The sequence below is a fragment of the Somniosus microcephalus genome, chromosome 32 (genome assembly GCF_052327205.1).
Source record: "Somniosus microcephalus isolate GS21.2 chromosome 32, FLI_Smic_1.0, whole genome shotgun sequence".
Lineage (NCBI taxonomy): Eukaryota > Metazoa > Chordata > Chondrichthyes > Squaliformes > Somniosidae > Somniosus > Somniosus microcephalus.
Window position 1 is genome coordinate 15,298,557 of NC_141018.1, and position 25,577 is coordinate 15,324,133.

At 42.7% G+C, this 25,577-nt stretch overlaps 1 protein-coding gene across 1 annotated transcript in view; it reads left to right on the forward strand.

Moving 5' to 3' along the window:
• LOC147097290 (fibrillin-1-like) overlaps positions 1-25,577 on the forward strand; it is a 465,058-nt gene that overhangs the window by 144,178 nt on the left and 295,303 nt on the right. Inside the window, exon 8 of the mRNA XM_085972115.1 lies at positions 17,863-17,988. Coding sequence (XP_085828241.1) covers positions 17,863-17,988 — 126 coding nt within the window. The remainder of the gene's footprint in view (positions 1-17,862; positions 17,989-25,577) is intronic.

Sequence of the window (25,577 nt, forward strand, 5' to 3'; positions counted from 1 at the left end):
GAGAGTAACCTCTTCTGGGTTCCTTCACTCAGGAGTCCACAGACAAATTTGTCCCGTAGGGTATCTGCCAGTCCTGCTTTGAACTGGCAGTGCTTTGATAGCTTGCATAGTTCCGTAAGGTAATCAGCATTGCTCTCATCTTTATGCTGAGTTCTCCTGTGGAATTTAAATCTTTCTGCTATCAGCAGCGGTGCAGGGTTTAGGTGTTCCTGTAGGATAGCAACAATTTCGTTAAAACTCTTCGCCTTCGGTTTGGCTGGAGTAATCAGGTCCCGCAATAGGCCATACGTTCTTGCGCCCATTAAGTTTAGCAGTACCGATGCCTTTTTCTCATCGGCTATTTCGTTTGCCTCGCAATATACCTCGACTCTTTCCACATACGTGGTCCAGTCTTCTATTGCATTATCGAAGGCAGTGATATAGCCAGTCTTCGGCATCTTGGAAATCTAAAATGGCGCCTCCCGTGCTTTGTCTTCTTCCCCGCTGGATTAAGATGGCGCCTCCCGCGCTTTGCCGCCTTCCCCGCTGTCGCTAGCGCTGCTTTCCGCGGTTTCTGTGCCAAACTGCAGCTCCTCGCGGCTTTCTGCGCGTTTAATTTTTTTATTTTATTATTTTCCCGTCGTCGGAACAACCCTGCGGGACTCTTGCCTCCCTCTTCTCGGGTCTGTACGCTGCCCGGCTTCGTAGCACCGGCCGCGCCCTGTGTGCTCCACCCTCTCTCTGTCTCCTCTTCCCGACAACGCTGCTCGGCCCCGTTGCAAGCCACCCGCTCGAGTTCTAGACCGCCGCAGCCCAGGAAGGATCAGTGTACTACCTGCCACCAGCCCGATTAGCTGAAGCACCGTCGACAGGAACCAAGCCCCGCTCTCGACAGCCTCTCCTGCAAATCTTCAACTCCGCTGACTCAGAGGCGGATGCCCACGGTTGACGCCCGTTTCTACTGTTTCTTTCTTCCTTCTGGCCTCGACCTCTGCTCACTTCGCTTCCGGGATGGATCCCATGAGGTGGTGCAGACGGTAGGTAAGTTCGTATCTGCTCGTAGCCAATATTATATCCATGTATAATTGAGACACGGACTGCAGGAGTTGATTATAACAAGTCTTTACTGAATGGAGACAACCTGGAAACTGAAACTACAGAAGGCTGCTAGGGCCTTTTATACAGGGGTGGTCACTGCCGGTACTGCAGTCTGAGACCAGTTATTCCCTTAAAGGTACATACACAACATTCTCCCTTAGTTTAGTCTGTCCTATGTTCTCCTTTCCTGTTTTGTTTTTATTTAGGCTTGTTTCATTTCTTGTAGATCCTTTTAGATTTGTCCATAGGAACAGTACACTTTGCTAATCTTGCATCCAATGAAATAAACCAATAAACCATAAAAAGCGCAATGAAATAAACTTTTCAAAGATATGGCTGGAGATTCTAATTAAGAGCCTTCTGGCACCGTCTTTATCAGTACCAACACCACAGGCACCAATTGATACAATCAGCACATCAGTATCCACAAGTATTAAGGGCCAACCAAAGAATCCATACATAGACACCAACTGATAAGGAACCAAACTGACACTGTCCAGTGCCAGTCTCAGACTTGTAGACAGTCTCCTAAGCATGTGAGGGTAGATATGTCCAATTCCTACTATGGCCAGTGTTCCCAATTGCCACCTGTGCTCTTGAGGTCTGCCAGCTCCTAGGAATCTATAAACTCCTTCCTGGACATAGGATTTGGGGAGGGTACCATTAGCCTCTCAGCCATGTCTTTGCAATGTATATGGGCTCATCCGTCAATTCCCTCATGGACTCAAACTTACTTGATTTGACACCTAGGGTCTGAACTCCAAACACTTTTGGCCTTGAGGTTTACAAGCTCTCATTACTGACCCTTGTCAGAGAGATCACAAAATTGACTGACTGGTTACACATATTCACAATCTGGTAAATTAATTAGACATATGCTTCCTGTCCAAGTATTAGAGGGACTTGCTCAGACTTCGCTGTCAACTCCCACTGAATGCAAGCAGGATTTCACAAATGTGGAAGAGGAAAGAGGTAGAAGCACCTACCAACAGAAGACATCCTAAAATGGAAGCCTTTAAAATGTAAATCCCCAAAGCCCTAAATATGTAGGCTCAAAGACCCTGACACTAGAGCTCTTCTTTTACATTTCTCTCATACATAAACTTTGGGAAAATGTTCTAAGACTTATCATGCCAACCTTCCTCAGGATAATGTATCAACAATTTGGGAAAATATACACATTATCAGGCCCTACTCCCCAGGTGATCAAGCATTGTAAGATATACTAAGGGGGGAATTTTTCGGGGGGTCAGCGGGCGCATTCGTTGGCAAGTTGGTGGGGAAAAAAAATTTTGACAACGGCTCGGCAACCTGCTGCCACATGACTTTCCCAGATGTTGGGTCTGTCAAAGCTGAACAGACCCGACACGCAGCGGCGGGGGAGGCAATTCAGGTCATTGTGACCTTGTTAACAGCCCATTAAAAAGTATTTTCAGCTCACCTTACCATTTTATGAGGCCATGCTGCTCAGGAATCACGTCAGGTAAGGAGTTCGGGAATTGCATGACCATGAGATCATCTCATTACTTGACAGCTGCATATGTGATATAAAAGCTCCCATCTCAGAGCTGTTCACTTTCCAAGCTCAGAAGCTGTTGCTTACTGCATTTGGAAGACAGATTGAGCAGGTTGCAAGCATTTGGAGTAAACTCTCTATCCTGTGTCACCTCATTGGAACAACCTCTCTCACCATTGATAGATCGCTTCTGTCATCTCAAGTTCACCTGCCATCTATTACATCAGCATTGGTGCCCTTGAAACTATCTCACCTTGGTCCTCCGAATCCCACCACGATCAGCCCCAACACCAGCAGCACCAACAACACCAACCTTCTCTGCAATCAGCTGATGCTGCACAGGGCATCAGCGCCTGAGCACATTGCTGCCCGGGAGGACAGGGATGGCCTCACCATGGCCAGATTTACTTCACTTGACGCTGTACACCCTGGCTGCCACATAATGCGCCAGGTTGGCACCACCCCACACCAACACCATAAAGCATCCCTACAATGCCCAAGCCATTCCTTTCACACTCATCGCCATTGTGGGGGGGTACCACTCACCATTCACTGCAACGCACTAAGCCACTTCCAAAGGTGCACACAAATCTGTCCAAGAACGCAGAGTGTTGAAAATAAAGGTTTCAATGTTTGACACCACATTAACACAAACTTTACATGAACATTGCATAAAACACCCAAGTGCCTACCCTTGTGTGTTGTTAGGTGGTATGATTGGACTAGGATGAGGGTGAGTGTGAGGGGTGGCTAGTGAGATGGGGAAGTGACAATGTAGATAGAGAGGGATGGGTGGAGGTTCAAGGTAAGTTGGTGTGAGTTAGGATGTGCAGGAATAGGGTAAGGAAGGCAGAGTGATGGGGATGTGATGAGTGGCACAGCAGGATGAGGTTGAGTGCGGCTTTGCAGTAACATTTTGTGATCTACTGAGATAATTGAAAGGTTTGTGCCACTGCAGCCTAGTCCTCCTGATGACATCCCTGCTTGTGCCCTCCTGTGCAATGTGCAACCAGGCTGCTTTGGTCTCCTGGGGAGGCCTCTTCCGCCCATTGGAAGGGATGAGAACTTCCCTGCGTGCTGTGACTCCCTCCATAAGCATATGGAGGGAGTCATGGGAGAGCCTGGGCGCAGCCGTGTACCTCTGCAGTGCTTGTCAGTGTTTGCAGTACCGCAATGCTGTAGAACACTGACAGAACAACTGTCAAAATCAATTTGCACATGGTCCGTTTAAGGAAACCGGCTGATGACGCATGACGCCATCAGACCCGCTTACTTCAGTTGGCCGGCAAATGCGCTGGGTGGGCTTAACAAGCCCGATCAACGTAAAATCATTCTACAGAGCGGGCTGGAGCCAGCAGCGGGGTTGGGACCCGCCACTGACCCGCCGAGGTAGGGGAAATTGCGGTCTAAGAGTCATTACCGTTTTATTGTAATTCAGTCACAGATTTCAAAGTAATCCCTAATGTATTGCTCCAGTTTGGGAACTTAATTTCTCAGCATGCCAACACCGTGTCCCCAGAGTGAGAAGCTAAACGCCTGGCCACTGTTGGTTAACATATGTTCTCCCAAGCTAGAATCAGATTCATATGGCTTGTCATCTGTTCTACTGGACAGCACCAATGTGTTACAAGTTATAGTTAAGACTGACTGTAGTCCTCTTTTAGATCAACTATTGCCATTGAACTCCAACAACTGGTGGTTTCATCGATTCAGAAACCAGAATATGGTGACATGGATTGTGCTTCACAGGTTGGCCTTTTTGTGCTCAGCATCACCATGGGCGAGTTACACCAGCATCTGTTGCAACTTTCCTTTGATGGGAAGGGCATATTTGGGGACCAAGTTGAATTCATTTAATATAAACCTACACAATCTTAGTATCCGGGCTCTTCTGTATCATATAAACATACTGAGACAGCCACCATTCCAGTCCTTTCTTGCTACCACCAGGGTTCACAAACCATGCACTCCAGAACACCCTTTCACTCAGGGGCCACATCCACACTAGGGGCTCATTGCAAAACGGGAGAGGTTCCACCCTGCAATGATTTAGTATTGTCAGGATGGCTTTCATTTTGCTCACATGCAGAAAATATAAGTACTGTAAAAGCTGAAATACTATTTTAGTATTTTTGGTAATTATGTTGGGTACACAATTGGTGTTCCATTGAGCATTAGTTATAATGAATTATGATATAAATATCCTGATCATATTTTAGCGGAAGCTACTGACCAAGGAAATTTTGACAATTGGGATGGGTTGATGGCCAGAAGAAAGCAATGGCCAGAAGCTCTGTTCCAGTGCAATTCTGGTGCCGCTGGAATTTCTATCCTTGATTTAATGATGTGCTGCCCATTTTTAGATGGATATAAGTCCTTCAGTCTTGTGAAATAATCCACAGTTTCTGCTCCAGCTGTTTTTGTTCCTGACAATAAGGCTTTTATTATATTTTTCACATTTACTGATGGTAATATTCCAGTGTTTAACTACTAATAGAATAACTGGCACAAGATTAGTGGAAGGATAGCCACAAATTTTAAAAACAATCGTCTTTAATCTCAGCGCTTTTATTGGAGGCTGCTCTCTGAGTGGACATTTCATATGTACTTCATTAACATATTTTTCCTTTTTTTGATTATTGGCTGTTGAGGTTTCTAGTTTGTTTCCCCATTACTCTTGTTTTGCTACTCAGTCCTGTATTCATTGTCTTGTTTTTCATTTGGATTCTGAAACTAGTTGGAAGAGTCCCCCAGGTTTCCGCTGTTTGACACAGCTGGGAACCTGCCCTGCTGAGGAACAGACACCAGTCATTTCTGGTACTTCCACCTCCGTAACATCATCCGACTCCGTCCCTGCCTCAGCTCATCTGCTGCTGAATCTCTCATCTATGCCTTTATTACCTCCAGACTTGACTATTCCAATGCTCTCCTGGGCCGGCTTCCCATCTTCTACATAAAATGAGCTCATCCAGAACTGTGCTGCCCAGATTCTAACTCGCACCAAGTCCCGTTCACCCATCACCCCTGTGCTTGCTGATCTACATTGGCTTCTGGTCCGGTCCTCAGTTTTAAAATTCTCATCCTTGTTTTCAAATCCCCCAATGGCCTTGTCCCTCCCTCTCTGCAGCCTTCTCCAGCACTACAAGCCTTCAATATCTCTGCACGCCTCCAATCCTGGCCTCTTGCGCATCCTCGATTTTAATCGCGCCACGATTGGCGGCTGTGCCTTCAGCTGCCTAATCACTAAACTCTGAAATTCCCTCCCAAACTCCACCTCTCTATGTCTCTCTCCTCCTTTAAGATGTTCCCTAAAACCTACCTCTTTGTCCAAGCTTTGGTCAGCTGTCCTAATATCACATTATGTAGCTTGATATCAAATTCTGTTTGATAATACTCCTGTGAAGCACCTTGGGTAATTTCACTGGTAAAGGTGCTATATAAATGCAAGTTGCTTTTCTGGTATTCATAAAATAAATGTTAAAATTACTATTGTGTTGAGAGCTACTGCCTATCTCATACATTTTGTTTATACAACAGTCAGTGTATTCCAAACGTAATTAATTGTGTGAAATGCTTTGAGGCATTTTGACTTGAAAAGGCACTTTATAAATGCAAATGTTATTTGTTTTGTTAAAAGGAATCAGTAGTCACTCCTGATTTCTATCACTTGAGATATATTAAAATTAGCCAGTGGAGGAACCTGTAACCCATGCCCCTGATTTATGTAATATCGTACCGTATATTGGGTGTATGACATAAATGATCAAACCAGCCATCCAAAAATAGACTGGTTTAACTACATAATTCAGGTCCCTCGCGCTTTACAGCTTGGTATCCAAATTATTACCTATCCCATGTCATCAGCACTCACTATTTAACCAAAGACATTGAGAAAAGAAGAAAATATGAAATACTTAACATGGGAAAAGTAAATATGTTTTAAATTTAATTACAATTTTTGTAACTAATTTTAAAGGAAATGCTAATGATTAGGTGCCCTCATTAAAAGAAACTGTTTAGATCAGCCTATATATAGCAATATTATTGCATATTGTAGTTACTACTGGTAGTAATTACTGGTATTCTGCATTTCCAGGAAATTGCTTTAACAAAATATGCATGTTGATAAAAGCACAAGTTAAGGCAATTGTTAGGGGACAGGTGCAATTCATATAAACCAGAGCAGTTTTTTCTGCATTAAGTAATCTCAAACTCAGTATGCAGTATTTAGTATTGTCACTGGAGCAGCCTGGCAGTGAGGGAGAACTGAAAATGTATTCCTTTTTTTAATTTAGAAAAAAAGCCAATATGAAAGAATACTTTGAACAAGTAGTACTCCCCTAGACATCCCTTTCCCTTTACCAGGTCAGTTTGGGTCATTTGGTAGCACTCATTCCTTTGGTTCATTGAGGTGTGGGTGTTGGGAACATAGGAACAGGAGTAGGCCATTAAGCCCCTCGAGCCTGTTCTGCCATTCAATAAGATCATGGCTGATCTGCGATTTAACTCCATATACCTGCCTTTGGCTGATATCCCTTAATACCTTTGGCTAACAAAAAGCTATCAATCTCTGATATAAAATTAACAATCGATCTAGCATCAATTGCTGTTTGTGGAAGAGAGTTCCAAACTTCTACCACCCTTTGTGTGTAGAAGTGTTTCCTAATTTCACTCCTGAAAGGTCTGGCTCTAATTTTTAAACTATGCCCCCTAGTCCTAGAATCCCCAACCAGCAGAAATAATTTCTCCCCATCTACCCTATCTGTTCCATTTAATATCCTGAAAACTTTGATCAGATCACCTGTTAACCTTCTAAATTCTAGGGAATACAACCCTAATTTGTGTAATCTCTCCTTGCAACTTAAGCCTTGAAGTCCAAGTATCATTCTGCCCCTTTGTACTCTAGATATAAAGGCCAGCATTGCATTAGCCTTTTTGATTATTTTCTGTACCTGTTCATGACATTTTAATGATCTATGTACCTGAACCCCCAAGTCTCTTTGGGCATCCACTGTTTTTAGCTTTTTACCATTTAGAAAGTACCCTGTTCTATACGTTTTAGGTCCAAAGTGGATGACCTTAACATTTGCTTACATTGAAATCTATTTGCCACAGTTTTGCCCATCCACTTAATCTATCAATATGCCTTTGTAATTTTATGCTTTAATCTACGCTGCCTTTAATGCCACCTATCTTTGTGTCATCGGCAAATTTGGATATATGACTTTCTATGCCATCATCTAAGTCGTTAATAAATATTGTGAATAGTTGAGGCCCCAACACAGATCCCTGCGGGACACCACTAGTCACATTTGAGTACCTGCTCATTATCCCTACTCTCTGTTTCCTGCCGCTCAGCCAATTTCCTAACCAGGTCAATAATTTGCCCTCAATTCCGTAGGCTTCTACCTTAGATAACAGTCTCTTATGTGGGACTTTATCAAATGCCTTCTGGAAGTCCATATAAATAACATCCGTAGACATTTCCCCTGTCCACTACTTTAGTCACCTCTTCAAAAAATTCAATCAGGTTTGTGAGGCATGACCTACCTTTCACAAATCTATGCTGGCTCTCTCTGATCAACTGAAAATTTTTGAGGTGTTCAGTCACCCTACCCTTAATTATAGACTCTAGCAATTTCCCGACAACAGATGTTAGGCTAATTGGTCTATAATTCCCTGGTTTCCCTCTCCCTCCCATTCTTAAAAAGTCCATATAAATAACATCCATAGACATTTCCCCTGTCCCTGACAGGAGTGACATGTGCAATTTTCCAATCTAAAGATCTGTTGGACTCAAATCCCACACCAGGTCCTCAGGATGTAATCTAGATTGACACTCCACTGAGGAAGTACTACATTACACTGGTGCCATCAATAGATGATAGATGTTCAGCTCAGTTTTAACAGACGGATGTTATATCATCCATGGCAAAGAAGAGCAGGGAAGGGTCCTGGCAAAATTGTCCATCAGCCAGTACCAGTAAACAGAACAGCAGAGTAACTGGTCATGATGTTTGTGAGAATGGCTACTATAGTTGTGTGCATTGCAATAGGCACTGTAGTTCAAAAAGGAATTCACCATGTGAAGTGCTTTGGCATTTGGAAGAGCTGATTCGGCACTATATAAATGCAATTTTTTGTCATATTAGGGGAAGATTTCCTTTATGTGCTAGATGAAGCAAAATTGTAAACTCATTCTTTATAAATGGGTTTTATGATTTTGATACAATTGGTTAATAGAGGCATTCTCCTCCCTCCCATATCACAGTTAGGGCAGCCCAAAATTTTGAACAAAAATCAGTACATTTTGTACTTTTATGTTGTTGTATCAATAGCAGCTGAGTTAGAAATGGTGACCTAATGTGATTCATAATTGATAACAGCATTGATAGTGTTATGCCAATGTTACAAATCTCTGTGAGGCCACTTCTAGATTATCTCCTTAGAGACAGTGTAAAATCTTCCTGAACGGGCCCCCTCCTGGGATCTTAAATTGAGAAAATGTGGAAGATTATACTGTTAGAAAAAATTAAAGAATTGTGTTCTAATGCTTTTCAGGAATGCTTCCTGTACACCTGGGCTACCTTCCTGGTAAACTATGCTAAACTTGTGTATATGCAAGAGTTCATCAGGTAGCCCTGCAGATCCCCCTAAAACATCTATGGAATGGCACATGATCTTATTTTCCCTCTGTTACAAACAGTCCAAAGGGCCCCATATTTCCTCAGAGTACAGTTCCCTTGCCTACCTGCAAAATGTTATTCTTGTATACTCCTGGATCTTGGGATAAAAACAGAACCAAGGTGATCCCCTGGTGAAATCTGGCACCATGAACAAAAAGTCAATGACCAAACCACATAGAGCCCTTTCAGCCAGAGCACATGACATGAATACATATGATCCAGAACATCCTAATGTCCCAAACACCTGCATGCAATCTGTATGGCTATGTTGCTACAAGCAGTGCCTTGTTACAGAATGTATTCTGATGATTCCCTTTTCATTTTTGTATTCTGTTCTATGTACAATGGAAATTTCTAAAATAATTTTTGATTTGGTGATATATTTTCCTCTGTTCATTAATGTTAGCAAAATATTGATGTGTATATAAAGCAGGGGAAGCCATTTTTTACACACCATATTTTTCCATCAACATTAATGAGTGAAGAAAAACAAAGAGAATTGTGTAAAACAGTACAGCTTTAAACATATTATTAGATATATTAGTTGACTTGTTGAATGAATATTCTAACCTAACTTTGAATCTAAAATAAAAGTGAAAATTAGAGATGAAATCTACACCTGTTCAGATACTTAATTTCAAGCGCAGGAGAGATACAGGTAACTGAAGAATACTTGAACACAATAGTAGCATTGGGCTCTAGGAAGTTTAGATTGTTGGAGTAATCAAGCACATAGGACTCACTGAGCTACTAGTGAACTTCAATGGATGCATAACCAAAAGAAAACCAGTGAAATTAGGTGGATGGACAAAGTAATTAGACATAAAACATAACATGAAAAACAGTACTTATCAGATAAATATTACGTTGCAAGGCATAGCACTTGCTCTGGCGGTGTGCAATTGTTTAACTAAAAAAAACAATTTTTTCTGTTACAATGTAGTCAAATAAAGGGTCTAGGAACACCCAAGTCTAAAGGGATCTAATTGGACTAGGATTTGGATATTCACATAGTAATCTAAATAAACATAATTCACATTATTGTGGATTCCTATTTGGCTTGTATTTCATATTCACTGACAAAATACATATTCAAAGCCAAAAACAAGAGAATCACTGTGCATTTGGCCAGGACCAGTAAACAGGCATACATGTAACAGGACTGTGTGCTATTTGTTTATTTTTATTTTTGAGGTTACATAACTCTCCTAAAGGGACAGGCAACTTCTTGTTATTCCCCCCCCCCCCCCCCGCTGTGAATTTCCTCCCTTTGGTAGTCTCCCTGGGTCACACATGTCCTGTGTCCAAGAGATCTCCCAGACCACCAAAATAATGTACTTACGAAGCTGCCAGGAAATGAGCATGAGCAGCTTGAACACTCCATTGTGGCATTTGTTGCTGCCTTTTTACATTACCACACTACATTTCCCATCATTTATTTGATTCTTTGTTTAAACAGCCCTTCTCTCCCCCCACCACCCCCCCCCCCCACCTCACCCGCAATGTCATGCAGTACTTCTTTGTCGATGCCATATGGGTAGATCAACCTATAATGAAAAGGTAGGGGATTGAAAATCATGTAGGTTGATTCAGCCTTAGATTTTCTTTCCCTCACTCCCTTTGGCGATGTGATTTGGCTTCATTTTAACTTCAGCGGGGATTGGAAACTCATGGTTATGAGGACTTGTGAGTTAAGAACTTCATGACCCAGTGCATAATTAAATGAACAGTGTTGCAGGTTGCTCCTACTAGAGCTATATTGGTTAACTAGAACTATATAAAATTGGGCTGAATGGCTTGTTTTTGTGCTGTAAATTCTGTGTAAAATTGAGTCTTCATAAACATTTACTGCTTTACTTGAATAAAGGATTTACTTGTTTCAGACTTGCATATCAGCAGATTTTGCTGTATGTTGTAATTAAAGCATTTCTGACCCTGGAAAACAGTACATTAAAAGAGAGAGGCACTGAAACTGTCCATTTTAATTTAATGCATAATTAACTCTCAGCAGTGCTTTTGGGCAAAATATGTACTGCCAGTTGGATCATGCAAATGGTGGTGTTGCACAGCTGTACAGGTTTGCCTAAAGAATGTCAAATATTTAACATAAATTGAATAATATAGTCATTCTGGCCAAGTATTATCTATGCCTATTTTCATCTTTAAAGCTGCGCTATAAAATTATTTGTGTCCTATAAATGTTGAAATGAAATCTTGCTATACGGATCGAAAGTGTGCTATGAATATTATTGTATTTGGTCTTGTAGTCTGAAAAGACTCTTAATTGTAGCTGAAAACCAGTTCTTTGAATTATTGCTAGAGATCAGATTTACCAAAATATTGCAAAGATTTAAATGCCTAATATAAGAACATACAAAAACAATAATTATAATAATTTTTTTAATGTTAGCAGTTGAACTTTATTTGAATTGGGAACTTTAATATTGAAGCATCCAAATTGTGGGGAGGGGGGAGAAAACTAAGCCTGCTTTCAAAGTAGAAATAGTTAGTAACTCTGAACAGGCTGCCATTTTAAATAACTTAAGATGATGCTATGGTTTTAATATATCAGGTAGTTATTTTGAATTCTAATGCAAAATAAAAGAGATAAGGAGAGTCAACTCTCCCATTAAATAATCATGTGCTTGTGTCTCAGGGCTGTGTATCACCTATCTGTGTTTGAAGCCTGCTTTCAGCAGAGCCAGTAGATGGACTGTTCTAAAAGGAAAGAAAAAAATTCTGACATTTCAACCTGAACCACTATCATTTCTCCTTTCAACTAATCAGAATCATATTGAACTTCAGTTTTGAAAAACGTTTCAGTCCAGGCTATTCCAGTCTAGCTGATGGAGACAGTATGGTAGTTGTAATAGAAATATGGATCTTTCCTGTTAAAAATTCTATGTTATATCTTTGTCAATCAAATTGTAGGCAATCCAAAATTGGCAAATTTAAAGTGGTCTCTGTTAACTTTTTTGGGAGGAATTTATTCTGTCTTTCCGTATATGTGTGTATGGCTCAAGTGAGTATCCCCAATTCTCTCTGGGGACATTACATAATAACAGAAATTCTCTTGGCTGTGAAAATTGTTGATTGATCCAATGGTTTTTGAAGTATTGCTAATAAAATTATGGATCCCTTCAAGGCAATAATTATTTTTATTTTGTAAGCTGAAGACCAGAGAATAAATGCCAGAGAATATGAGCCTGTAGGACTCGATTGTTATTCTTAATGGTGGGGTCATAGATACAGTAAATAAACTCTGCAAGATACAGACTTGATTCTTCAATTTACAAATCAGTCAGATGTAGAATCCTTTTCCCAGGACTAATCTGACAATGCTTTGTCAAGACATTAATTGGGAGTTAAAGGCCTGGATGAGATGTGGACTAATATTCAATAAGGTCAGTGTGTTCAAGATGCTACATTGGGGTTATTTTTTGTCTCCTTACTGCCCTGTTTTTGGCATGAACGGGGTGGTAGTGGGACAAAAATCGCTAAAAACACTGACTTGCTGTCTGAGGCCCACCCATTTTGATTTTCGGGGCAGGGGGAGCTGGTGAGATTCAATTTAGGCAGCCAACGTTTCCACCCTAAACTGGTAGGGGGCCTAATTAATAACTTAAAATGAGAGTCCTTGGAGTATTCCAGACTCAGACGCCATTTTGACTGATTCAAAGCTGCCACCGCTACTCTTGAACCTGCCCACAAATTATAGGCGTTGCATGGTGGGAGGTGGTCAGTTCCAGCCCTACTTAAAAGGACACTTATCTGCCCTTATCTTAAACATTTGGCAGACAACTTGCTGTTAGTTCATAGTTGTTTTTGAGTGCATGTCACTTGAAATTACAAAGCCTACAGCTAATACAGGAACACTGCCATTAAAATAATGATTGTTAACCCATAGTGCCTTTCTTAAATGATCTTTTTTATACTTTACTACTCTTGCGAGGTGCTCCCCCACTGGCTTTAGCATGGGAAGTGGAAGGCTGCTGTAGCTCAGACAAGGGCTTTTGAGATGCTCTTGGTTGGTGAGCTCTAGGAGTTCGGGCTTGGTTGCAGCACCTCAGCCCACCTGTCTTTCCGGGTGGGCATTGGTTAAGGTGATTGCGAGGATCCAGATATGCTGTCATCCTGACAATTGTCCCTGCTATCGGGCAGCGGCTCAGCATTCCCATTGATCTACGGAAGAGTTGACTGAAAGAGATCCATAATCCAACTGAAGCCCCTATCTATTCGGTCTCCTAGCCTACCCAAGGTGATTGATCTGTGCAGCTGCAGGGCCTGAGTCATTGAAAGGACCTAGAAAAAAAACGAGACTCCAGGATGGTATGTTGCCTCCCTGGTGCAAGGGTCAAGGATGTCTCAGAGCGGCTGCAGGGCATTCTGGAGGGAGAGGGTGAACAGCCAGTTGCTGTGGTGCATATAGGTACCAGCGATATAGGTAAAAAATGGGATGAGGTCCTAAAAGCTGAATATAGGGAGTTAGGAGGTAAATTAAAAAATAGGACCTCAAAGGTAGTAATCTCAGGATTGCTACCAGTGCCACATGCTAGTCAGAGTAGAAATAGAAGGATATTTCAGATGAATGCGTGGCTAGAGGAATGGTGCAAGGGGGAAGGATTCAAATTCCTGGGACATTGGAACCGGTTCTGGGGGAGTTGGGACCAGTACAAACTGGACGGTTTGCACCTGGGCGGGGGCAGGACCGGGACCGATGTCCTAGGGGGAGTGTTTGCGCGTGCTGTTGGGGAGGGTTTAAACTAAAATGGCAGGGGGTTGGGAACCTGTGCAGGGAGACAGAGGAAAGGGAAGCAAGGATAGAAGCAAAAGACAGGAAGGAGAAAAGCAAAAGTGGCAGTCAGAGAAATCAAGGGTGTAAATCAAATATGGCCACAGTAATTAATAATTCTAAAAGGTCTAAGAGTGTTAAAAAAACAAGCTTGAAGGCTTTATGTCTTAATGGGAGTAGCATTCGTAATAAGGTGGATGAATTAGCTGCGCAAATAGATGTAAACGGATATGATATAATTGGGATTACGAAGACATGGCTCCAGGGTGACCAAGGCTGGGAATTCAACATCCAGGGGTATTCAATATTCAGGAAAGACAGGCAAAAAGGAAAAGGAGGTGGGGGTAGCATTGCTGGTTAAAGAGGACATTAACACAATAGTAAGGAAGGATATTAGCTCTGATGATGTGGAATCTGTATGGGTAGAGCTGAGAAATACCAAGGGGCAGAAGACGTTAGTGGGAGTTGTATACAGACCCCCCAAACAGTAATGCTGAGGTTGGGGATGGCATTAAACGGGAAATTAGAGACGCGTGCAATTTGGGCACAGCAGTTATCATGGGTGACTTTAATCTACATATAGATTGGGCTAACCAAATTAGTAACAATACTGTGGAGGAGGAATTCCTAGAGTGTATACGGGATGGTTTCCTGGACCAATATGTCGAGGAACCAACTAGAGATCAGGCCATCTTAGACTGGGTATTATGTAATGAGAAAGGATTAATTAGCAATCTTGTTGTGCGAGGCCCCTTGGGGAGGAGCGATCATAATATGATCGAATTCTTCATTAAGATGGAGAGTGAAGTAGTTGACTCAGAGACTAGGGTCCTGAATTTAAATAAAGGGAACTACGATGGTATGAGGCGCGAGTTGGCTAGGATGGATTGGGGAACGTTTCTTAAAGGGTTGACGGTGGATAGGCAATGGCAAACATTTAAAGATCGCATGGATGAACTACAGAATTTGTTCATCCCTGCATAAAAATAAAGCAAAAAAGGTGGCGCAACCGTGGCTAACTAGGGAAATTAGGGATAGCATAAGATCCAAGTAGAGGACATATAAATTGGCCAAAAAAAACAGCAAACCTGAGGATTGGGAACAGTTTAGGATTCAGCAAAGGAGGACAAGAGGATTAATTAAGAGGAGGAAGATAGAGTATGAATAAGCTTTCAGGGAACAATGATATTGACTGTAAAAGCTTCTATAGATATGTGAAGAGAAAAAGATTGGTGAAGTCAAGCATAGGCCCCTTGCAGTCAGAATCAGTAGAATTTATAATGGGGAACAAAGAAATGGCTGACCAATTAATTACATACTTTGGTTCTGTCTTCTCAAAGGAGGACACAAATAACCTCCCAGAGATGTCGGGGAACATAGGGTCTAATGAGAGGGAGGAACTGAATGAAATCAGTATTCGTAGGGAAATGGTGTTCGCGAAATTGACGGGATTGAAGGCCGATAAATCCCCAGGGCCTGACAATCTACATCCTAGGGTACTTAAGGAAATGGCCCTAGAAATAGTAGATGCACTGCTGGTCATCTTCCAAAATTCTATAGACTCTGGTGTAGTTCCCATGGATTGGAGGGTAGCTAATGTAACCCCACTATTTAAAAAAGGTGGTAGAGAGAAAACAGGGAATTACAGACTGGTAAGCCTGACATCGGTAGTGGGGAAAATGCTAGGGTCCAAAGATGTAATAGCAGAGCACTTGGAAAACAATGACAGGATCGGACAAAGTCAACATGGATTTACAAAAGGTAAATCGTGCTTGACTAATCTACTGGAATTTTTTGAGGATGTAACTGGTAGAATAGATAAGGGAGAACCAGTGGATGTGGTGTATTTGGACTTTCAGAAGGCTTTCGATAAGGTCCCTCTTAAGAGATTAGCGTGCAAAATTAAAGTGCATGGGATTGGGGGTAAGGTACTGATTTGGATAGAGAACGGGTTGGCTGACAGGAAGCAAAGAGTTGGAATAAATGGGTCTTTTTCCGAGTGGCAGGCAGTGACTAATGGGGTACCGCAGGGATAGGTGCTAGGACCCCAGCTATTCACCATATATATTAATGATCTAGACGAGGGAACTAGATGTAATATCTCCAAGTTTGCAGACGACACAAAGCTGGGTGGGCGTGTGTGCTGTGAGGCGGATACCGAGAAACTCCAGTATGATTTGGACAGGTTGGGTGATTGGGCAGATGCATGGCAAATGCAGTATAATGTGGATAAATGCGAGGTTATCCATTTTGGTGGCAAAAACAGGAAGGCAGATTATTATCTGAATGGCAATAGATTGGGAGAAGGGGAAGTGCAACGAGACCTGGGTGTCCTTGTGCACCAGTCGCTGAAGGTAAGCATGCAGGTGCAGCAGGCGGTTAAGAAGGCAAATGGTATGTTGGCCTTCATAGCGAGAGGATTCGAGTACAGGAGCAAGGATGTCTTGCTGCAGTTGTACAGGGCCTTGGTGAGACCACACCTTGAGTATTGTGTGCAGTTTTGGTCGCCTTATCTGAGGAAGGATGTTCTTGTCATGGAGGGAGTGCAGCGAAGATTCACCAGACTGATACCTGGGATGGCAGTAATGACGTATGAGGAGAGATTGGGTCGATTGGGCTTATATTCGCTGGAGTTTAGAAGAATGAGCGGGGATCTCATTGAAACTTATAAAATTCTAACAGGACTAGACAGACAAGATGCAGGAAGGATGTTCCCGATGGCGGGGGAGTCCAGAACCAGGGTTCACAGACTAAAGATAAGGAATAAGCCATTTAGGACAGAGATGAGGAGGAATTTCTTCACCCAGACAGTGGTGAACCTGTGGAATTCTCTACCACAAAAGGCAGTTGAGGCCAATTCATTAAATATATTCAAGAAGGAGTTTGATATATTTCTTAAGGCTAAAGGGATCAAGGGATATGGGGAGAAAGCAGGGACCGGGTACTGAATTTGGATGATCAGCCATGATCTCATTAAATGGCGGAGCAGGCTCGAGGGGCCGAATGGTCTACTGCTGCTCCTATCTTCTGTGTTTCTATGAAGTATCCTGTTGCGATTGGAGAAGAGGCTTGTGCAACAAAGGAGAGAAGGTATGGCTGTTCTGTGGGAAAAGTGTGATGTTGCAGAGCTGTATTCAGACTGTTAGAGATGTGAAGTGGATACTTAACCTTGGTAGTACTGGTAAGATCATTACATTTTTTGCAGCACTGCTGGCATTGGCCTGCTCAGGTACCTCTGTCCATGTATGCTGAGGGAAACAGGACCTCCTTGCCCTGCCTTTTTCAATAACCATGTCCAGTATCTGGAAATCGGGGTGCCATAGCTGTTGCCTGCTTCTCCAGAAATGCACTTTCCACGCACCATCAATGAGAATTCAACTCCCCCTTTAAGAGGTGCACAGTGGCTTTAAGAAGCAGCAGACCCAAGAGATTTGCCACCCTCTCAAACAGTGAGATGCTTATAAGCAACGTAAATAGCACTGGGAGCTCGTCACTCAAATTTAAATGAGGCCTGACCACCAAAATGCAAAAGTAACTAAGGTAGTTTATTAGCCCACAAGTTTTCTACATCCTATTCACTATATAGGTTAGGTTAAGTTTTGGTTCATAAGAATGTGGACATGTTTATGATGAGGATTGAGTAAGAACGTTTGGAGACTGGCCGAATTGTAACAGTAGCAATCACTGCAATGTAGTCATCAAAGGGGAAAGCAACTAGATATTTAAATGATGTAGCAGGTTACAATTACATTTATTTTACTAACTGTGAACGCTTCTCTTTTATTGTTTAGATTTTGATGAGTGCACTACTATTCCTGGCATATGTCACGGAGGTGAATGCTCCAACACAGTTGGCAGTTACTTTTGCAAGTGTTATCATGGGTACCTACCCACTGCAGATGGTTCAAGATGTGTAGGTAAGTGATGCCACATGGGGAAATAAATTGAATAGTGAGTTCAGACTAAGTCAGAGTGGGGCAGTAAATGCCATTTTCCAATTTGGTTACTGAAATATTGTTTGTTTCTGATTTTTGCTGATTGTCTAGCAAATCAACAGAGAGTTGGATGATTAAATCTTATAACTGAGCCTTTTTAACTTTAAATGATTTTGTTTAACCATTTTTTTTTTTAAGAATGAGAAACCCAAAGGCTGTAATGCAGGACACTACCGAGATTGAAGAGAGTTTGAGAGAAGACAAAGGCCTTGAGTTTGCGCCATGGGATAGATTAGGTTAATGCCTCCATTAAATTAGCAGAGAAAGGAATTTCAGACTAACACATTAGTATTCCCTGGTATAATTTCAGGACCAAAGTAAATTTAAGAAGTACCGATTAAGCATGAAGAATGTTAACTGCTGATCTTACCGTCACCAACACACGCAGATGGCTGGAGAAAGGCCCAGTGTGATCAAGGACCTATGATTTAAACGCACTTAAAAAAAAAATAGTATTCATGTTGCATATTCCATGAACTATATCATATGCTGACCATTATTATGATCTGGTTAGAAAAGTTATATGGAGAATGTTACAAATAGTGAGGGAGCAAAAGTTAGTGGAGGCTAAATTGAACTATAAAGTTAATCGGGGCTAAATGTGTAGTGCCAATTTTTATGCACTACGCAGCTTCCTGACTCTCTAAAATGGGGTCTGAGATGCGCGTGCACATTTCTGACGGGAAATGCATAGGACGCCATCTTAGGAATGAAAGATCCCCCACAAACCAATCCAGTATGTTTGATTCTGTAGTGAAGCAGTGCAGTTGCTTGTTTTGATATTAAGGAAGGATGCGATCAAATGGGCTGAAGAGCCTTCTTTATCAAAACCGATCTTGTGTTAATTTTCCAAATGTAGTATACACAAATGTAGAAACTATTGAATACTATTCTGTAATGCGTAATTGGCCCAAATTTATTTGCTGTTTTTGGCGAGTTTATACCTTAAAATAAGCATACCGACATTTTTGGAGGTGAATTCTGGGGTAGTACCTGTTTTTGCTGGGTGTCTACCCTGGCTGCACTGTTTTCGGTGATGTGATCTGGGGTCACCATTTCTTGTGGGAGCTCATTGAATAAGTCAGCACAAAAAAAGTGCACCCCTACCTGTATGACTATCACCTCCATGGATAACTGAGCATGACATAAGTGAGCATCCTCTTTTAATACGAGGAATTCTGAAGTTACCATAAGCTAACCTGCCCTCTCCTCACACCGTGCTTCCTCTCATTGTCTAAATGTGCCTTTCTTTCTCATAGCCTAGCACCCCTCCTGGGAGCAACCTGAAGGCCAGCATTGTGAGAGGTGGTGGCCTGCTCCTCTGGTACAAAAGACTCAAGAGACTGAGGTGGCTCTTCTCTCATGGCAGCTTGCTTCTGGCAGGGAGCTGTTGTTGGCTGCATTTCCGGAGTATGTGCCTGGGAAGCCTGGTGTCAACTCCTACATGCTACTTTCTTGGTGTTAGGGGAAAGGCTGGATGCCAGCGATGCGATGCTTTCTTGAGAAATGGCAGCCTCATGCAGGTTGATTCCAGCTGTAGCCATTCCACTGGGCCCTAGATTTGTATCCCACTTATCAGTGTCCAGAATTGTCAATTGGAAGCTATCAAATCCTGGAAGCTCTGGGAGACAGCAACCTGTATCCTAACTCCCAGTCTGAAAGTCATGACGAAAGGTGGTGTCTAATTTGTTCCCTACTGCCATTAAAGCTGCAGTCTTGTTCTAATGGAGGAGATGGCACCAACTAGTCTCTGGCTGCTGGGGGGCTGTCGTAGATTTTATTGAAATTGCCACTTGCTTCATTGATGTCTGCACCAAAGAAAAAACTTCCCTGATGTTCCCACAAATAATGTCTGTAGACTCCAGAGTCCCAACCTTTCATGGGAATTGTATGCAAGGATTGCCTGTAACACGATTGAGGGAATTGGAATAGGGCTAACATGTGAGGGATGTCTCCCAGGTGGCACCAAACATCTGATGCAATAGATCTCCCTGTGTCACTGTTAAATTGGAGGAAGGGGTTTTAAAATTCTGTTTGCAAGTAATTTCAGTTAGGGGAGATAGCAAAACATATTGTGAGAGCCTGAGTTAATGACTCCCTTAACCGGAGTGCAGTATGAAAGGTGACTAGTGCAGCTATTAATTTAAGTGGGTGGCCAAGGAAGCAAAGGGAGAGTGGCTGGTGTGTTACCTTGCCTGTCCTCATCAGATCAGTGAACATTTTCTGGCACTGGTCTGCAGTTATGGCGTTCAGTGCCACTGCCAACTCCCTCCACAAGGCACGCAAGACATTTTCTTGTGGTTTCCTCCCATGAGCACCCAGAAGTCTAAGGGAGTGGGAGTTGCGTTACTGAAGGGCCGAAGGATATGTAAATAAGCTGACCTTGCAATTTATGGCAGGGTCAACTCCTGAGAGATTTGACAGACATAAGTCCCACCTCCTGGGTGCAACATTAGAATAATTAGCCTAGTGGACTTTTGGGGCCAATGTATTTATCTGTGCAACTTTCAAGTGGAGTGGTACCTCTCCCCAATTTCCATGATAGTTTCTCCACAAATGTACCCGGACACTCTGCTCAGTCCTGACTTAGAAATTGCCGCACCTTTACCATCTGCTACTTGATTGCACTCACTAGCACAACTGCTATTTCATAGTTCATACTTACTCCAAATTTAACTTGCATCTCCTGCTGGAGCACTAACTGAATAGAAGGAAATTGAACTTGCTATATTAGATGGTTGGGATCCTCCCTACTCAGTTTCCCTCTCTGCACTCCGCTCAGGTGCTAAAGACAAACATCAACCCCAATATTTAATAGTTAAAGTGAACAAGATGGAAGGAGGCATGCCAGAGAGATTACCAAGGATGTCTAGTGTGTCTTCCTCCAAGAGGATCATGGCTTGTGCTTCCTGTATGTTATGTTACCATGTGTGCAAACAGAGAAGTAATCTTGAGATGTTATATGCGCACAAACACAGTGAATGGCATATGCCCAACCTGCAACCCATTAAGTTACCATGCATCTTTCAGCTGGGTTATGTTACAATGATTTGATGTGTGAAGTTCTTCAGAGTTACGAGTGTGCCAAGGATTTCAGTTGTATGTTTCAGCTTGAGTGCTTTGCTGAAGTTTGAGTATACAAAGGTTGTGTGATGATGTGGGTTTTGTTTTTGTTGTCTGAGCTGATTTCCTTTTAATCCTGTATTGTTCTGCATTGCTAGGATCAGGATGTCAGGTTAAATCTATGTCGTCCAAGGTTTCTTGGGTAGGGAACGTCATAGCAATTCAGCTTCTTCCTCTTCCCCCCCCCCCCCCCCCCCCAAAGCCCCCAACAACACAGAGTGGTCTGTTAGTTCAGCCGCCAGCAACAAAAAGGCTGGCTGGCTTTTAAGATCTGAAGCAGCTTAATTTCAAAAGGTTAAGATAGAGAAACTATGTTTAGAAAGAAAGCAAGTTGCATCTTTATTTTCCTAGCCTAAGGAGGGTAGGAAATACATATTCTCACCGTGGAAACTGTAGACTGTCATGGATTTTATGTAATTGGTCTGAAACTGTGCCGCCTTGGCAAAGTGTTGTTTCACTCACTTCCTGTAAAGAGAGGAGAATTCGCATGGCGGCACGCTCGTATTTCAATAGCTGATATACAGAATAAGTGTTTTCTGTTACGATCACTCAGCCATGCTATCAGTTAACTAGATATTGGGCAGAAAAAGGGTGCCCTCTTGTGCCAGGAGACACGAGGTGTGCTTACAGGAGTGGCCAGTAGCACTGAGCCTGAAGAATATTTCGTGTAAAAACCAGAAAACTCTTAACTTAGGTGAAGAGTTGGTAGAGCACCTTATGGTATGCAATCTTGGCCCATCTGTCTAGTAAATGATACTGTTGGCTAGTGAAACTTTGTAAGGTTCCTTAAAGTATGCCATCTTCTTTCACATTTGTTCCCATATCTTGCTAAGTGTTCAGCTTGGCCACCACCTCCTGGAAGACCTGCTGCAATGTAGTCTTGTGGGAAGGATACCCTGGAGTACCAAACAGGAAAACACTCCTACCCAACCTGGTCACTTTGTCAGCTATCAAACCTTTAGCCTACTACTTCTTTCTCACCATACAGCTCATAGAAAGGCTTACAAATATTAAAATGTTATTTTCAGCCTTTCTGAATTCTGAAAGAATTTTTTGGCCCCTTATGCAACTGCTTACATTTAAATGGTTGCACCCCTTAAACCTGCTGCGTTGGGCTGGATATTGCATCTGCTCAGCAATCATGCTTTATGCACATGGACCACTGAGTGCAGGAAGCATGTTCAAACTATTTACGAGCTGTATGAGCCACCCTCACAAACTTAAGTGGTCAGCTTTCCTTGCTTTTTACATACCGTGTGATGCAGTACATTTTAAGCATGGGCTTACTCCGGGCTGTGAAGAGAGTGGGGAGGTGGGGCGGGGGAAGGATTCTGGACGTGAATCCTGGAAGTAAGGGTTTCTTAACAGGCTGGCTGCATGTCACGTGTGAAATTAGATGAAGATCGGATGCCAGATAAGTGGAGGTGTCGGGGGTGGGGTGGGGGGGGGGGCGGCTGGGGGCGGGTCGGACATGCTGGGTAGAATGGGGGGTTCAGAGATGGCGGGGGGAATCGTGGGGTCAGGAATAGGGGGCCGGAGATCGCGGAGGAGTTATTCGGAGATTGAAGGGTATGGGTACAGAGATAAGCTTGTTGGGCCTGGAGGAAACACTCCTGATTCTCCTGGCCCAGAAGCAGTGCTGTAAATGAACTTACCTTATGGATCCTTTTTATTGCCTTATCCACATGTAGGCTGATGACACCCAGCTTTACCTCACCACCACCTTGCTCGACTCGTCCACTACCTCTGATTTTGCATTGAGTATTGGATGAGCAGAAATGTCCTACAATTAAATATTGGGAAGACTGAAGCCATTGGCTTCAATATTAACCCCCCATGATGTGTAGGAGAAAGTCGGGGGGGCGGGGGTTAAACATTTACACTACAATTACCCAGGGAGATTGACAGCGTACTGCACCTTGCTGCAAAGACACGCCTTAGGCAAGGTTACCAGCGCATTCAAACTTTTTGTCGCTGCTTCCTTCCATTCTAGACATCATCTGCATTATTAGACAATGTACTGATCACAAATATATAAAGCAACTGACATACATCGGTCAGCATGGCCAGCTAATTCAACTTTTACTGACCAGAAAATGGATCATAACACAGCTGCTTAATTTCACCACACTGCTGTATTTCTGAAACTACTCCTCCTCTGGCACCACCATTTGCTCGTCCTCATCTGTACTCTGTAACTCACCTGGTGATACCTACTCAAGCTCATTAACTGCATCCTCCAGGATATTTGTAGCTGTGCTGTTGCTTACGAAGTTTGTTGAGAGAGATGCAGGCTTCTCTTATCCTAGCCCATTGGCAGTCTTGTTTCAGGTCTACAATGATAGAAAAGTGACAAATGTTATAAGCTACCTCCAAGAGACAGCTTCCAACAGAGCTTGCATTGCAGCATATCAACTGTGTTTGTCTTTTATATGGCTGTGTGTATGCCTGTCTGAGAGTGAGTGAGAGGAGGAACAAGATATGAGAATTGGATGGTACTAGCCCATAACTTGGGGGAAGCCCAAAGCTTCACCTTTTCTGACTGCTTCAGTAATCCAGGGTGGCTTCCAAGAGAGTTGAGAACTGTTAATTTATCACCCCTCTTCCATTTTTGGTCTTTTTCCTTGTATTAGGCGTCATCTTATGTAAGTAGAGAAGTAGTCTTGACATGTTATAAGTTGAAGCAGCAATTCCACAATGACAAACCGGTCTCAATGCTACACCCCTTTCTGGGTGTCGTTAAGTTACCATGCATTGAGCAGCTAGGTTCTTTTGCAGTGCTTTTATGTGTGAAACCCATTGAGAGTGAGAGTGTGCCAGGGCTTTCAATTGCAAGTTGCGTGATGTGCAAGGGTATGTATGGTCAGCAATGAAGGAGCTATACGTGAGGATTTGGAATGCTCCATCAGTAAATGTGGATTATATATGTGCAGCACAGTAAATGGAACCATTGGAGAGGCAGCTTTCATAAGGCCTACCACTTTCTTCCACATCTATTCCCAGGTCTTCCAGGTAGGGTATGCAATGTTGAGCCTGGCCTCCACCTCCTGCTAGGCATACTGGTGTGATGTCTACTGAGGATAGTGCCCTAGAGTGAACAGCATCACCTGCCATTCATCAGACAGGAGATTCAAGTTCTGTGCCGCTCCATCACTAACAAGCAGACTCCATCGCTTGAATCTTTATTTGTTGTGCTAGGCACTGGATAGAGTTGACAACTTTTTTCGCCCCACATCTGGAAAAGCTGCAATATGCATTTGAAATACTTTCAGCCTCTTTAAGGGCTAACAAAATTTTTGTCCCCATGTATGGCCACATTTCTTTAAGCACATCAATTTAAGGATTGCTGATATGCAATGCCCCATCCTATTGAGCTGTCAGTGGCAGGCCTAATATGGGTAAGGTCTCACCACCTTTATTAGAATTATTAGGCTGAGCCTGAAAAAGGTACCATTAAAGCCTGAAACACCGGAGTACAATTGGACACTGTGCTCTGCGTAATACCACTTTAATTTCTATCAGGCATTTGAAAAGATTCTGCAACAAGATTTAAGGTAGCTGTAAATTTCACTGCCTCAGGAAAAAACAGTGGAATTGACTGGAAGATTGCACATATCTAGAGCAACCTACCCACAGATTTGTGTGATGACGGTTCTGCTCAATCTGAATCTCTTTGCACTATGTCCCTCAGAGGGACCAAAATAATTTACCTTTGAACTGCAAGTCTTTCCACTTAGATATGCACCTCTTCTGAATTGCTGTCTTTTCCATCAGAAGTCATGTTGCACTCAATCTATTCCTCGAAAGAAAGAATCACAGTTCGACTCCAATGAAAGTCCAGTGAAAAATAATGAGCACACAAAGTTTTGTGTGGGTTTAAAAACTGACCTGATTAGATCTAGACTCGTGGCAGAAGATTAAAGTCATAGTGGCTGATCATAACAAGTTAAAAGTTTATTGCCCCTAATAATTGGCAGATTTCTATCCACTGTGGAAAACTTGCTCAAATGAATCACATATAGCCTAGGTAGAACAGAAATGAAAATGGAGTTCTATGAGTTAGTTATGCAAAGTTTTCATCCTTTAGCATTGGCGCAGCAACCATTGCTGATCATTTCAGTACAGCAGGAACTTGAGGAGTAGATGGCTTGGGAGTGCAGATGGTAAAGGAGGGTCACAGATCACAGCCGATATTACCCATGGCATTCGGTATATTGCAACAGGATCAAATACCTGGACATGGCAGAGCAGTGTATGAGCAGACACTCGGGTTCTAGGAAGAGTGTAACTGAAGTGTGCCACATACCCCACAAAGATAATTGACCATCTGCCAGGCACTATTAGTGACAGTGTAGGTCACCTATGCCCTCAGCTTTTATGTCACAGAG